The sequence below is a fragment of the Schistocerca serialis genome, chromosome 9, assembly GCF_023864345.2.
Source record: "Schistocerca serialis cubense isolate TAMUIC-IGC-003099 chromosome 9, iqSchSeri2.2, whole genome shotgun sequence".
Lineage (NCBI taxonomy): Eukaryota > Metazoa > Arthropoda > Insecta > Orthoptera > Acrididae > Schistocerca > Schistocerca serialis.
This window is the reverse complement of record NC_064646.1, coordinates 469,050,397-469,065,810: the sequence shown is the minus strand read 5'-3', so window position 1 is coordinate 469,065,810 and position 15,414 is coordinate 469,050,397. Positions and strand designations below refer to the sequence as shown.

Sequence of the window (15,414 nt, the reverse complement as noted above, 5' to 3'; positions counted from 1 at the left end):
ACTACCCGAGCCATCTGGATCCTTCTCTCCACCACCAGCTTCTCTGAATGGCACAGGTGGGAGTTATCCGTACAACACATTCTCTGCTCCCATAATTATCCCAGCCTCAGCCTACTGTAACTACTGTCCCCACACCCTCCACTTAACAGTTTCCATCCCCTCCGTCCCGTCATCTCCTCCCCATTCTCACCTTACACCCTGGTTATTTGCTACCCTCTGCCAATACACCTGTCTTTCCCCACTCATCTCCCTTTTTTGCTCCTTTTTTCTCCACTTCCCCTTCCCCACAACTTTCTGACGCTGCACGTATTGGCATTCTAGTACCTGCACACTCCATCAGGTGTTCGTCTCTCTCCCCACTCACACACTACTATCCTTTTCCCTTCCCCAGCCCCTCCAGACTGTCGCTTGCATCCAGCAAGACAGTTGCATTCTGGCCAGAGTTATATGTCTTTTAGTTGCGTCTGTCTGCAAGTTAACTGGTTTTCTTTACGATAATTAATAATCTGTCTTTTCGTATGTTGTATACCTACCCATTACACCATCTGGTTTTGAATGGTTCTTGCATTAAAAATTCGTGTCTTACTGCTACGAGCCAAGATTGGTAATATATATTTATTGTAAACTTCCTATTCCAGACACACCATTAGCTCAATTTTGAAAACTCTATTCAGTTTATTAAAAGTGCTCGTGCCTTTTTTACTTACTTTTTTATTCCTTGAGCTGACCACCCAGTTGTCATCAGCTGCCCAAATTACAAGCTCCTCAACTAGTTTTGTGACACCCTTGTTAACTTTACTAGTTTTTATTTAAAGATACATTCTGTAAATAATTATGTAAGCTTCATTTCTATTGTTTTCCAGCTTTAAACACTTTTGTTGGAACACCATCTTCTCTGGGCATCTTAATGGTTTGTACACTGAGAGACTTTTCTCAATTTAGGTGTCAGTACGGAGCGGCTGCGTGAGTCCCCTACTAGTGCGGCGATCTCACTGCCGACGTTACACCTCACTAACAAGATGGTGGCCTTGCCTGGAGGTGCAGAACTGAACCTACTGCCAGCCAACGGCACTCGCAAGCACCCACCACTGGCCACAATTACTGGAGGTAAGACACAGGATTCTAACTTCAGGAATTACTGGAATGAGTTGTTACTTTCAAATGAAGATGATATTGCTTTTATTAATGTTGAATGTGATTTTGCGTGGAGTAGATGATAGTTAATGACTGATGTGGTAGTTACAAAGTTTTCCTTTTGTCAGACATGTAGCCCCAAGTACATTTCCTCTGATGAAATTTTACAAACACCATGTTATTTTTTTTTAACGTAGTCCAACATGAACATAATACTGCATAAAAAGTTCTCGGTTTACTTGCCCTGTCAAATTTGGATAAAATCCCAAGCTTTTGATGACTACCTCCGTCATCTTCGTCGGGGTAAAACTGACTGTCGCAGACCAGTGAGGCTTCCGCTTTTATAAGTAGTGGATGGCTTTGGCTGGATGACGTCACGGTGAAACCGGCGGCCTCACCGGTCCGCGACAGTCAGTTTTACCCCTGACGAAGATGCCGGGGTAGTCATCGAAAGCTTGGGATTTTATCCAAATTTGACGTGGCAAGTAAACCGAGAACTTTTTATGCAAGGACTCTGTCGCGAAAGACTTCGTAATCATGAACATAATACTGCTTGTAACATAATTTTGTCATATTAATTAGCAATAATAAAATACAAAAATTACCACAAAATGGAAGTTCAAATCACTTTAAAGTCGGTGAGATGGCTGTGGTTACCAGAACAAACAAATGGATGTATAGAAAATAATTACTATACCAAGAATTTGGAAGAATTTAAACTTCAGCAAAGATATGTTTCTTTTTGTGAAGGCTAATTAGAAAAAGTAAGAAAGGAGATGATGTTGAGAGCTAGACGATGTGAGTCCGAGAGTATGTTTTCGTAATTAGCTTTTTGAAGAGAACAGACAGGAAATCAGAGAACATGTGCTGGTAACATAGGGGTAGGGTATGAATAGTCAGGGAATACCAGAAGTGCAAAAATAAATTGATGTTATTGTAAGGAGAAGTAACACTGAAAAAAGAGGAGGCTGCCCAAAACTAACAGGTATTACTTCACAGTTTTTCTTTATCCATTTCATTAATTCTGCTTTGTGGTATGGAACTAAACTGGAAAAATCTTGTTTCCCACTGAGAAAACAAAACTGAAATTATTACTTGCTGTTACTAAATAATATGCATTATGTGGAACAGATTTCACATCTGACAATTACTGAAGTGATAACAATGACATTTGGGCTGGCAGGTACATTGTAAATAAGTGATGTTCAAATTCTAACTTTTGTTTAGAACTTTAGAATAAAGTTCTAACTTTTAGAACATTTAAAACTGTATCTCATTCAGGACAAAGAGTGTGATCAGGAGTAGTTTCAGATGGAGGGATGGTGAAAAACTGCTCTGAATCCAGTATCAAGAGAGATACCAGATACAACCTGTTGTATCTGTAATTGGAGAAACAACAAATAACGATTGGTGTGAGTTCCAAAATTCTGTTTATTGCCAACAGTTCCACAATAACAACACAACATGGTGCTTGATCATGAGCAGCATCTGGACTGCAGATAGTCTAAGTCCGGTATAGTAAACAGTGGTAGTGTAGAGTTGTTCCAGGGTGCAATGTCAAAGTAGCACGTAGGTAGCCCAACATGAGGCTGACAGGCGTGGCAGTGTTGGCGGCTATATAGGGCGAGTGGCAGAGCAATATGCCCGCCATACTCGAGTGCTTATCGAATCTTGTTATGATTGGCAGTGTGGCCTCATGTAACTATCTCTCGGGAGGACGCCGGCCGAGGTTGCCTTGACAGTGCGGAGGCAGTGTGTGAGGCCCGCGCCTGAGCTGTACAGCTGTGCAGAGCTGTGCAAAAGCGGGGTGTGCCGGCCGTTGGCTGTATGACGTAAAGACCACAGCCACGCAGCTGCAGGCACTACGGTGCGGGCATTGACTATACCACACAACCAGTGATCCAAGTGTACTAATGAACCACAACATTTCCAACATTTGAAATTTAGTTGGCGTAATATATACTGGAAGGAAACAATGGAAACAGTTAATAGAAAAGAGGAGAGGAGGGGGGAGTGGGGGATGGAAAAGAGGAGAGGAGGAGGGGGGAACTTAAAACAGTATGAAATTATAAACAGAGGCCAGACACTGAGTGGAAGATGTGTATAGAATGTAAGTGGAACACAATGGAGTAGAAACAGGTGAGAGGTGGCAGAGTGAAACAGGTTTATATTAACACCAGTTTAAAAGTAACTTTGAGCCATAGGTTTTATCTCTAAAATTTTAAGAGTCCTGATTCTCAAGACCCAATGAATTAAATAAATACTGGAGTATATGCCATATTTTCTAATATCTGTGGTTCCTTCACCTGAGGATTGATTGATTGTGTGTGTGTGTGTGAGAAGAGAGAGAGAGAGAGGTGGGGTGGGGGGGGGGGGAAATCCGAACGTTCTTGGTTCTTGTGATAGTGCGTGCGCCCCTTCATTTGTTCTCATTTCTTTGTTCAAAATTGTTTTGCCTTTTTATTGTATTACATTTAATTAAATAAGAAGTATGTATGAGCCTTGTAAATTTGCCTTATGCTTTATTTACTTTATTGCATAGGCATCAGCTTACCAAATGGTGTGCTGGGTCCCCATCACCCAGTGCAACACGCTGCCGCAGCCACGCAGCACACTACGCACCATCATGCCGGTGTCACGCTGGCGACCAAGTCGGTGCCTGCAGGCATCACCCACGTGGTGGCCCCTCTCGGCAGCCACCCTGCGCACACGGGGCTGACGCCACTCGTCACGCCTGTCACTGTAGTGTCTCAGGGATCGCAGCAAGTAGCCCACATACTTGCAACTCCACAGCCGATTGGTGCGGCTGGGAAGGTATGTGAAATGTACATTTCACAAAACGTTTCATTGTTGCCCATTAATCTTTTTCCATCGTGTGGATGATCTGATTTGACTTTGGTGTACACGGTGTGATAATAAATCTCTGGACACCCTTCTGAACACCCTCTATCAGAACTTGATCTGCAGATTTGGGGTACATAAATGTGAGTAGAGTGTGTGTGTTGTTGACATATTTCTGTCAGAATGGGTCAGTGAGGATATCGGATTTGCGTTTAAACAGGTCACATCTGTATCAGTCTAAAACAAGTTACAGTGGTACATTCAAAGCATTCTTTAATTTGTGGGACAGTGAAAATTTTTTTGGAGTGATGTCGTGGTACATGATGGGCCACTCTGGTGATAACCTGGTGATCATATTTGGAGTTCAGCAAAGAAGTGTTGAGCATACAACATAATTTGCTGAAGATGGTGATGTGATGGTGGTTGGCTTTTTATGGTTGAGCTTTGAGCACAAAGCTTTTTAACCAATACCAAAAGGAATGCAGTTGCAATAGGACGTGTGTGGTAGTGTGGAAGGAAAATGTTCAAGGGGATATGAGGTTCAGTGTCTCGTAATTTTTGAGGTGATTAGAAACATCTACATCTACATCTACATCTATACTCCGCGAGCCACCTTACGGTGTGTGGCGGAGGGTACTTATTGTACCACTATCTGATCCCCCCTTCCCTGTTCCATTCACGAATTGTGCGTGGGAAGAACGACTGCTTGTAAGTCTCCGTATTTGCTCTAATTTCTCGGATCTTTTCGTTGTGATCATTACGCGAGATATATGTGGGCGGTAGTAATATGTTGCCCATCTTTTCCCAGAATGTGCTCTCTCGTAATTTCGATAATAAACCTCTCCGTATTGCGTAACGCCTTTCTTGAAGTGTCCGCCACTGGAGCTTGTTCAGCATCTCCGTAACGCTCTCGCGCTGACTAAATGTCCCCATGACGAATCGCGCTGCTTTTCGCTGGATCATGTCTATCTCTTCTATTAATCCAACCTGGTAAGGGTCCCATACTGATGAGCAATACTCAAGAATCGGACGAACAAGCGTTTTGTAAGCTACTTCTTTCGTCGATGAGTCACATTTTCTTAGAATTCTTCCTATGAATCTCAACCTGGCGCGTGCTTTTCCCACTATTTGTTTTATGTGATCATTCCACTTCAGATCGCTCCGGATAGTAACTCCTAAGTATTTTACGGTCGTTACCGCTTCCAATGATTTACCACCTATGGCATAATCGTACTGGAATGGATTTCTGCCCCTATGTATGCGCATTATATTACATTTATCTACGTTTAGGGAAAGCTGCCAGCTGTCGCACCATGCATTAATCCTCTGCAGGTCCTCCTGGAGTACGTACGAGTCTTCTGATGTTGCTACTTTCTTGTAGACAACCGTGTCATCTGCAAATAGCCTCACGGAGCTACCGATGTTGTCAACTAAGTCATTTATGTATATTGTAAACAATAAAGGTCCTATCACGCTTCCCTGCGGTACTCCCGAAATTACCTCTACATCTGCAGATTTTGAACCGTTAAGAATGACATGTTGTGTTCTTTCTTCTAGGAAATCCTGAATACAATCACAAACCTGGTCCGATATTCCGTAAGCTCGTATTTTTTTCACTAAACGTGAGTGCGGAACCGTATCAAATGCCTTACTGAAGTCCAGGAATACGGCATCAATCTGCTCGCCAGTGTCTACGGCACTGTGAATTTCTTGGGCAAATAGGGCGAGCTGAGTTTCACATGATCTCTGTTTGCGGAATCCATGTTGGTTATGATGAAGGAGATTTGTATTATCTAAGAACGTCATAATACGAGAACACAAAACATGTTCCATTATTCTACAACAGATTGACGTAAGCGAAATAGGCCTATAATTATTCGCATCTGATTTATGACCCTTCTTGAAAATGGGAACGACCTGCGCTTTCTTCCAGTCGCTAGGTACTTTACGTTCTTCCAGCGATCTACGATAAATTGCTGATAGAAAGGGGGCAAGTTCTTTAGCATAATCACTGTAGAATCTTAAGGGTATCTCGTCTGGTCCGGATGCTTTTCCGCTACTAAGTGATAGCAGTTGTTTTTCAATTCCGATATCGTTTATTTCAGTATTTTCCATTTTGGCGTCCGTGCGACGGCTGAAGTCAGGGACCGTGTTACGATTTTCCGCAGTGAAACAGTTTCGGAACACTGAATTCAGTATTTCTGCCTTTCTTCGGTCGTCCTCTGTTTCGGTGCCATCGTGGTCAACGAGTGACTGAATAGGGGATTTAGATCTGCTTACCGATTTTACATATGACCAAAACTTTTAAGGGTTCTTGTTTAGATTGTTTGCCAATGTTTTATGTTCGAATTCGTTGAATGCTTCTCTCATTGCTCTCTTTACGCTCTTTTTCGCTTCGTTCAGCTTTTCCTTATCAGCTATGATTCGACTACTCTTAAACCTATGATGAAGCTTTCTTTGTTTCCGTAGTACCTTTCGTACATGATTGTTATACCACGGTGGATCTTTCCCCTCGCTTTGGACCTTAGTCGGTACGAACTTATCTAAGGCGTACTGGACGATGTTTCTGAATTTTTTCCATTTTTGTTCCACATCCTCTTCCTCAGAAATGAACGTTTGATGGTGGTCACTCAGATATTCTGCGATTTGTGCCCTATCACTCTTGTTAAGCAAATATATTTTCCTTCCTTTCTTGGCATTTCTTATTACACTTGTAGTCATTGATGCAACCACTGACTTATGATCACTGATACCCTCTTCTACATTCACGGAGTTGAAAAGTTCCGGTCTATTTGTTGCTATGAGGTCTAAAACGTTAGCTTCACGAGTTGGTTCTCTAACTATCTGCTCGAAGTAATTCTCGGACAAGGCAGTCAGGATAATGTCACAAGAGTCTCTGTCCCTGGCTCCAGTTCTGATTGTGTGACTATCCCATTCTATACCTGGTAGATTGAAGTCTCCCCCTATTACAATAGTATGATCACGAAACTTCTTCACGACGTTCTGCAGGTTCTCTCTGAGGCGCTCAACTACTACGGTTGCTGATGCAGGTGGTCTATAGAAGCATCCGACTATCATATCTGACCCACTGTTGATACTTAACTTAACCCAGATTATTTCACATTCGCATTTGCTAATTTTCACATTCGCATTCGCTAACGAAGCACTTTCTCTTGTTGGGCAAAGATGCAGAAAATTGGACTATTACTTTTTTAATGAATGCATGCACATTAGTATATTTTCCACACATCGACAGTAGTTTCTTTTTTATGTATCTGACTGAATGCTCTTTCCCGCCAAGGATATTTGATTTTTTTGTGCTTAAAGGGAAAGTGGGGGAGATTTCCTTCACACCCCGATCTGACATCTGTGTTGTATATCTTTGGAATGATGAAGAGAGTAGATTGTGTGCCAGATAAATTGTTCCAAAAGTTCAACAGCATCTCTTCATAAAGAATGAAGACAAATTTTACCTTCTTTGTGTCATAACATAATGGAAACCCTTCCTTCAACATTAAAAACTGTAACAGCTGCAAAAGGATGTCCTAGTTTAGTTAACATGGTGGTGTTTTTGAAATGAACAGCAATATGCGCTTAGAGACTTTTTCCCACATAGCATTGTTTGCACACAAAAAAGACTGAATTTCTCTTATTTTTTCCAATTATTGTGTTTTGGAAATTAGATTTTAAATTACAATCTAATTGAGTTACTTACTGAGAGTCTGCAGGATCTATTTGAAACTGAATTGGGGAAAAAAGTCACCCTCCTTGCAGACAAAAGTATTACGTTTTACAGACGTAGATATCAAGCTCTTTAAGACTTAATTCTTTGTACCTCAGATGTACTATACCCCTAAAATGTATCAATACACAACAAAGACATTTTTCTTTGGAATTTATTAAAATTCTTTGTCCACATTTACGTTCATTAGTTGCTTTGCAACACGTTTCCCTTTCCTGTTTTCACAATTGAGTTATTGCTCTTCCTGTTATTGTAGATTCTATTAGTTTCTTAACGTCATTTTGCCTTTTCATTTGTAGGTTATGACGACTGCTCCCTTGTTGAAGTCAGTGGGTCCTATGCCTCTCGTTAATGCGCAGTACCTGTCGGCTGCTGCACTCGTGAAGCCAGTGGTCGTGGTGAGCTCACCGTCCCAGGCGAGTGCTCTGCCGCCCCCTCATACAACTTCGTGAGCTCCACTGGCCGCGATGCAACACACTGGTGGCTACTTCACATTACATCCAATCTAAGGAGGAAGTCTACCAGAGGCATGGGGATTGCAGTGCAGATATACTATACAAAACTTTGGTTCCCTGCAGAGACTCGTATTTTGTGTGTTGGAAGAGGGTGGTGGACTTTATGCAGGGAGCTTTGTGCTGTAGTGGAATCTTCCCAAGTCTTGTTGCATGTGGCCATAAGAAGCAGATGTTGATTTGAGTGGGGTAACATTGGAGGTTACAGAGAAGTGAGACTGAGTGTGCCCATGTTAATGATGTGACTCTTCACAGAAATGATGGTTACTGCTTTGAGAAACTATAAGGAGGTGGGCCATTCTGGCTACAGGTGCTGGACATAATGAATATACGTGTGTGTGTGTGTGTGTGTGTGTGTGTGTGTGTGTGTGTGTGTGTGTGAGTGCGTGCGTGCGTGCGTGCGTGCGTGTGTGTGTGTGTACGCGCGCGCCCACGTGTTGGGGGGGGTGGGGCCACGGGCACGCATGTGCGTCCAAATATAGTGTGTGTGCTGGAACAGGGCTTCTACAATCTTCAGTATGCAATCATATCATGAGAAACGTCATTAGCACCGAGGAAGAAAATTAAACAGTGCTGAATGTTTGCAAGGAGTTAAGTATACACAATGAACAGTGGCACAACTTTTGCACAGTTTTTGTGTTCATTCTGTTAAGACAATTTTGGCTCAGAAAGAGCTGAAAGAACTGGAGCACGGTTGACTGAGAACTGTCAGATTGCTTGTGAGCGTTATAAATGGTTATGCAAGGTGTCGGGGCATTAAAGATTGTTGTAGTAAGCATTCATGCTCGTGATTGTTGATCACTTAGAACCACTGTGTCTCTTGACATAATAAGCTGACCTCTGTACACTTGTGTAGGGTAACATTTTCATTGTCATTTGTTTTGAAACACTTGTTCTGTAGTTAACATCAAAGTATTCCCCTTTGTTGGAGAGATTTGTATTTGCTGCCATTTTGATTGGATGGTTTTCTTTTATGCAGCAGTTGTCATGTTAGGAGTAATGTCTGTGTTTTTTATTTGAGAAAAAATATTTGTAGTTCTTGCATTTGAGAATATAGAAATACTTTCACTTAGGATGTTGTTATATGTCGTAATTATGTAGAACTTCACAGAACGTTTGTCCCAAGTTGAAGTTAGCAAGACTTTGGTATGTTCCTGATTTATTTTAAGCTGTCAGACAATTCAGTTTCAATGTCTGTAGAGGATCTATTTAAAAGAAAAATGTTCTGGGATATTAAATTAGTCATGCAACAACTCTGGATCAACTGTTGCCTTTTATTTTTCATTGGATTACTGTCAGTTCATAACAACAGAAAATCATGACCACAGCTGCTACTAGTTATTGATTATTCATGCAAGCAAGAGAAAAACTAAAATGTGTTTCTCTGTTGTTTATGTATGGGTGATTGTAGTTTACAAATTTGTCATGTGACATTTCCATGTGGCACATGGCATTTGAAACATTGTCAGCTGCTTCGTAGAGTAAGATTGGAGCCCAGATCTATGAACAGTTATGTGTAGCTACACATGTGTCTACACTGAAAGCTAAATTTGGTTGAATCTTATACTCTGAATGTATCTTATCTGTAAAACAGTCACAGAACATATGGAGGAAAAGAACTTCTAGAAATGATAAGTGACAACCACACTACTCCCTCACCTTTATCAGATTTGCAATCATGTGAGGAAGTTGACAAGTATGTGCCCATTCAAATGCTAATAAGATAGCAGATATGTGTATATATTTAGCATGAATATTGTAAACCGATTATCACACTGGTAAGTACAAAGTTTTTTTGGCGTGACATTAATTTAATTTGAATGTGCATTTATCATAGGACAGTCTCATTAAAAAAAGTATTAGTAGCCATTTGACAAGTATATGATTTATTTTGTAAAAAAGTACTTGCCGTATTACAAAATGTAAGCTATCTTTCCATGTCACTATGAATCTATTTCATCAGATTGAGCTGTATAATCATTGCAGTTATGTATCATTTTTATTAATTAATGTTTACTGCCAAAAAATTAATTATGAAGATTTGCTATTAAACATGTGGTTTAAAATTTTGTCATGTATTTATTAAATTTCCTTTTGTACTGCAGAAGACAGAATTTGAGCAGGTATTGTTTGCAATGTCACATTTGTGTGGTGCTTGTGTTGTTGTTATTTATTGTTTCATTTGGGTGTGTTGGACTTAACACTGAAACTTAAATATGTGGAAAGTGACTATGAAATATAAAGTTCCCGAATTATGCCCTGAGCATTTTTGAGAATAAATGTGTTACTGATGTAATGAAGCAATATTAATGTACTGAAAAATGTTTGTTGTTGAGGTACAAAACTAGTGACCCTCGTAAGAGTTCTAAGTGAAGATCAACATATTCTTGATGTTGCAATCATCTGTCTAGTGTCTTATTGATTGATGATCCAAAAATTGATGTTTAGTATATATCTAATATTTTTAAATAGTTTTGTAGGCTGCATGCTATTTCTAAGATGAGAAGCACGTGTTCCATGAGTGCGATATGCTCTTTAAATACATTCCGGTGGCTGAAATTTATTGTTTGTATAGTATATATTGTTACAGTTAGCAGCATATTGTTTACATGGAAGAGAGAGAAGTACCCATTTGTCTGGTCCAAATTAGCTTGTTGGCTGTCTCATCTTAACTGTTGTATGGTAATTTAGGAAGCATCAAAATTAGATCACTGGAAAACAAATGTACATTCCATGAAATGTTTAAATTTTTTGTTGTAACTGTTTGGATAGACTTTGTGGGAAAGAGTTTGGTGCTTCTCTACCCTACTAAGCATCCACTGCTTCAACCTCATAATATTATCTGCAGTCTTGGTTCGTTTTAGTTGATGTGTTGATTTCTGTGGTTCGCAAATGTCTCCAAAACATAAAATATCAGATACTTGTTTTAAAGTAAGATATACTGCCACTTTTTATCACTGCCATTATTTTCTGGCTGTATGGTTCCAGGAAACTCCAATGAATGATGTTTAATTTTGTGAAACATTAGTAAAGAGTTAATTGGTGTTATGCTGAGAGGAGTGAAGCAAATAAAACTGTAGCCTCATTTGGAAAAATGGAAAGATGGTACAGTGTTTACACTGGCTACTTATGATTGAATTGTTGATTTTTGGCAGTGGGTAGAAGTTATAGTGCCTGAAGAAAAATTGCACAATTACTGAACAGGGTGAATGTTTAATGTTTTGACTTTTATGTACAGAGTAAGCGTATTCTGTTAGATTTCACTATTCGGCTTGTTAACATAAATGAGCTGATGAAGTTTCAGTATTTGTGAACTGATAGTATGACAGATTAACATTATAGTATGTAAGCAGGAACATGATCACAGATTATAAACTATTTCCTTCTTCCATGGTTATTAAACTTGACTGGTGGTGCTTTGTGTTAATTACAATACTGCATGTGACTGAAATGAGTAATAAATATTGTGTGAGAGGCAGTATCTCATAGAACATATTTAAAGTATGTAGAAAGGCATATTGCCTATGTATGTTTTCTGTAAATAGAGAGAATATCAGTTTTTGTTGATCAGCTGTTATGTGTATTTACGTGTAAATAGAAGAACTGAAAAAAGATGGTGTTGTTTTAATGCTGCAATAAAGTGAATAACAAAAAAAAAAAAAAAAAAAAAAAAAAAAATAATAATAATAATTTTTGGCCTTTAATGCATTTGTTACCAGTATTACATAAATCATTCCAATTACCTAACCAGTATTTCCAGTCATGTTTCCAAGATCTTTTATTATAAAAATTATAAAATTATATTTGTGAAAATAAGACATCATATTTCCAATACCCCATGTACCTGTTCTGTCTTATTTGCACGGAAAATGTAGTCACTTTGATAGGCTTGCAGCACAGGATGCAAATGAAACTCTCAGTGGGGCTAAATGAAACAACAAAAGCAATCTTGTTGGTATAACTGTGATTTTTTCAACATCTTTGTTTGTGAAGATGTTAATACTCTTCATGTCGCAACAAAAATAATCAGTTTCTGATAGATAAAGAGTCTACTCATCAAGTGATGGCATGAGAAAAATATATAACAAAATTAAGCTTTTAGAGCCAGTGGCTCCTTCTTGTGCAGAACGGTTGAAGGGGAAGGAAGAAGGATGAAGGAAAAGGACTAACAAGGTTTAGGAAAAGGGGCAAACTGTTCACTCAGAACTCTGGGTCAGGGCAGACTTATGGAACGTGATGAGGAGGGAAGACTATTGGGAATTGCACCAGACAGGATTTGAAAACCTTAGGGCTCAAAGGAGTATGGTAGGGTAAGAAGCAGCACAGAGATTGAAACTTCGTGACAGATTAAGACTGTGTGTCAGACTGAGACTCGAACTCGGGACCTTTCCTTTCCAGTGGCCAAGTGCACTACCATCCGAGCTATCCAAGCATGACTCACAACCCGTGCTCACAGCTTTACTTCTGCCAATACCTCCTCTTCTACCTTTCAAACTTCACGGAAGCTCTCCTGCGAAACTTGCAGAACTAGCACTCCTGGAAGAAGATATTGTGGAGCCATGGCTTTGCCACAGCCTGGGGGATGTTTCCAGAATGAAATTTTCACTCTGCGGCGGAGTGTGCACTGATATGAAACTTCTTGGCAGATTAAAACTGTGTGCCGGACTGAGACTCGAACTTGGGACCTTTGCAAAGGTTCGAGTCTTGGTCCGGCACACAGTTTTAATCTGCCAAGATGTTTCATATCAGCGCACACTCCGCCGCAGAGTGAAAATCTCATTCTGAAGTCAGAGATTACTTACAAAGTATTGTGCAAGTTTAAATAAGAGCAGAAAGCTAAATGCGTTAAATGTGCTAGAGGTTGAGATTGGGGAAAAATAGACAAGTTAGAAAAAAAAATTGGAAGTCAAAAAGGAGTGAAGAAAGGACATTACTGAGAAGAAATGCTAAGACCAAAGGAACTAACGTAAATTAAGACTACGGGGGTGCAAGAACCGAGGACATGTTGTAATCCGAGTTCCCACCTGTGGAGCCCCAAGAAACAGCTGTTAGGGGAAAGGGTCTATTTACATTTTTAAGTTTTTTTTCATAGGTAAATAGTGGAAATGTGTAACTATACAGGGTGTTTCGCAATTTGTATCACAGGCTTATAGGTGTTGTAGAGGGGAGTTAGCAGATGAAGTTCTGGTAAGAGGAACTGGTACATTCATAACTCGGAAGGGTGACTGGTGTTTCATGGATGCACATCAAGGTTTGTGGACCATGTGTACAAAAGCATGCATTGCAGATACAGCTTGTGCAATTTGCAGGTGGTCGCAGTGTGGAGCAGCTCCTGTAGAGCTGACACAGGTCAGGACTCATTGTCTTTGCTGTGTGTGTGTCGTAAAATGGGAAATTTCAAAGTGATCTTATCTTCAAACTTATTTTACATCCAAATGATACATTGTCACACATGGATTCCTTATCAAAACTTTATCCACTAAGTTTTCTATACAGCCACTATACTAAGTTCCCTCTTCATTCCCTAGAAGTGTGTAGCAAGAATTGTGAAACACCCAGTGGTTGTATTCTAGCAAGAGGTATTTTTTATGTGTTGAAAAACATTGAGAGGCAGTGTAATAGGGAATTCAATACAGTAGGGCTAATTTATGTGGCTGTGTGGTCATGAATTTATGGGACAGATTCTGTAAATTCTGTTGTGCAAGTCAATCTGTAGACTATACATAATTTGAGCAGTTTTTGTCTGAAACAAATAAGATGCAAGATGGCAATCCAATTCACTACCTCTGGTTATACAGATGTCCAAACTATTGTGCTTGTTTTAAAGTAGTCACATTAAAAAATTTAAAATATTAGTAGGACATACTCATTTTCCATCTCATCAGCACTAGTTCTAGTTTCCGTGAAGATGAATGAAGCTTAAACCTGTGACACCACAAAATAAAAATTGAAGAATTTCTTCCCTAAAAAAACTGTGATAAACTGTTAATTTTCTGCATGCTATAGCTCCAAAAATGATGTTTTTCAGGACCTGTACAAAATATGTGGCACTCTCAAATGGGATTTCTACATACTGGCAATGTAATGACATTCAAAATCTGCAGAGTTCTTATAGGTGAGCCTTATGCCATCCACAATCGTGTGACATTAGAGGCAATGTAAACTGCCAACAAAAATTCTGTTCTGCATATCTGAATGCTGGCTCCATAGACAGTCCTATTCTATGCATTAATGGCATGACTAGTGCATAGATGGAGACTTACTTGTGTAAACATATTCCATAGATTGACACTTACCGACTATGCCACAGGAATAAAATAAAACTTAGAGCATCAAAGCATAAACATGGAGATTTACTAGGAATATTACTGTATCCACTCGTATTCTTCATGTACGTAAATTAACTTAGAAAATGTTTGCTGTAAACCTGATCTAGGCCAGTTCAGCTATTGTCTGAGTTGTGTCCAATATAGTTGTGTTTCATCCGGTCTTTGATTAGTATGCTTGTGTCATCAGCAAACATTACAGGTTTTGGACGCTTCATAATTGTTAATCTGACAAGGCTCATAACTTTTCAAGTGTATGTAACAATGAAAACAATCAATATTTGACAAAATAATTTAATTGGATAGATACAAAAACTACTAACCAAGCGGCAGCAGGAAACACACACACACACACACACACACACACACACACACACACACACACACACACACACCAATGAAAGTTAATAATCAGGCAAGCTTTCGGAGCCAGTGGCTCCTTTTCCAGGCAGAAGGGTTGAGGAGGAAGAGTGGTGAATGAAAAGGGCTGGAGAGGTCTAGGAAAGGGGTAGATTTTGGAAAAGTCATCCAGAACTGAGATCTTGTCCGATGCAATCCCCAATAATCAGTGTCTCCTCATCCACGATTCTGGGTGACTTTCCCAACCTCTCAGTGCTTTTTTTTCGCCCCTCTTCCTCCCCTTTCAACCCTTCTGCCTGAAGAAGGAGCCACTTACTCTGAAAGCTTGCCAATTATTTCTCGTGTGTGTGTGTGTGTGTGTGTGTGTTCTGCCACCACTTGTTGAGTAGATTTCAAACAAATATATGATGACAGTGGATTGACTGCCAGTGAGTCATTATCCTAGGCTCATGCCCACCATCTAAAATCAGTCATGAACTTAGCACAGTGGAAACACAAG

General features: G+C 39.8%; 1 protein-coding gene across 1 annotated transcript in view; it reads left to right on the top strand.

The window, feature by feature from the left end:
• LOC126418901 (max-binding protein MNT-like) overlaps window positions 1-11,868 on the top strand; it is a 91,057-nt gene extending 79,189 nt beyond the window's left edge. Inside the window, exons 6-8 of the mRNA XM_050085918.1 lie at window positions 943-1,107; window positions 3,677-3,948; window positions 8,017-11,868. Coding sequence (XP_049941875.1) covers window positions 943-1,107; window positions 3,677-3,948; window positions 8,017-8,169 — 590 coding nt within the window. The 3' untranslated portion in view covers window positions 8,170-11,868. The remainder of the gene's footprint in view (window positions 1-942; window positions 1,108-3,676; window positions 3,949-8,016) is intronic.
• The last annotated feature ends 3,546 nt before the right edge of the window (window positions 11,869-15,414 follow it).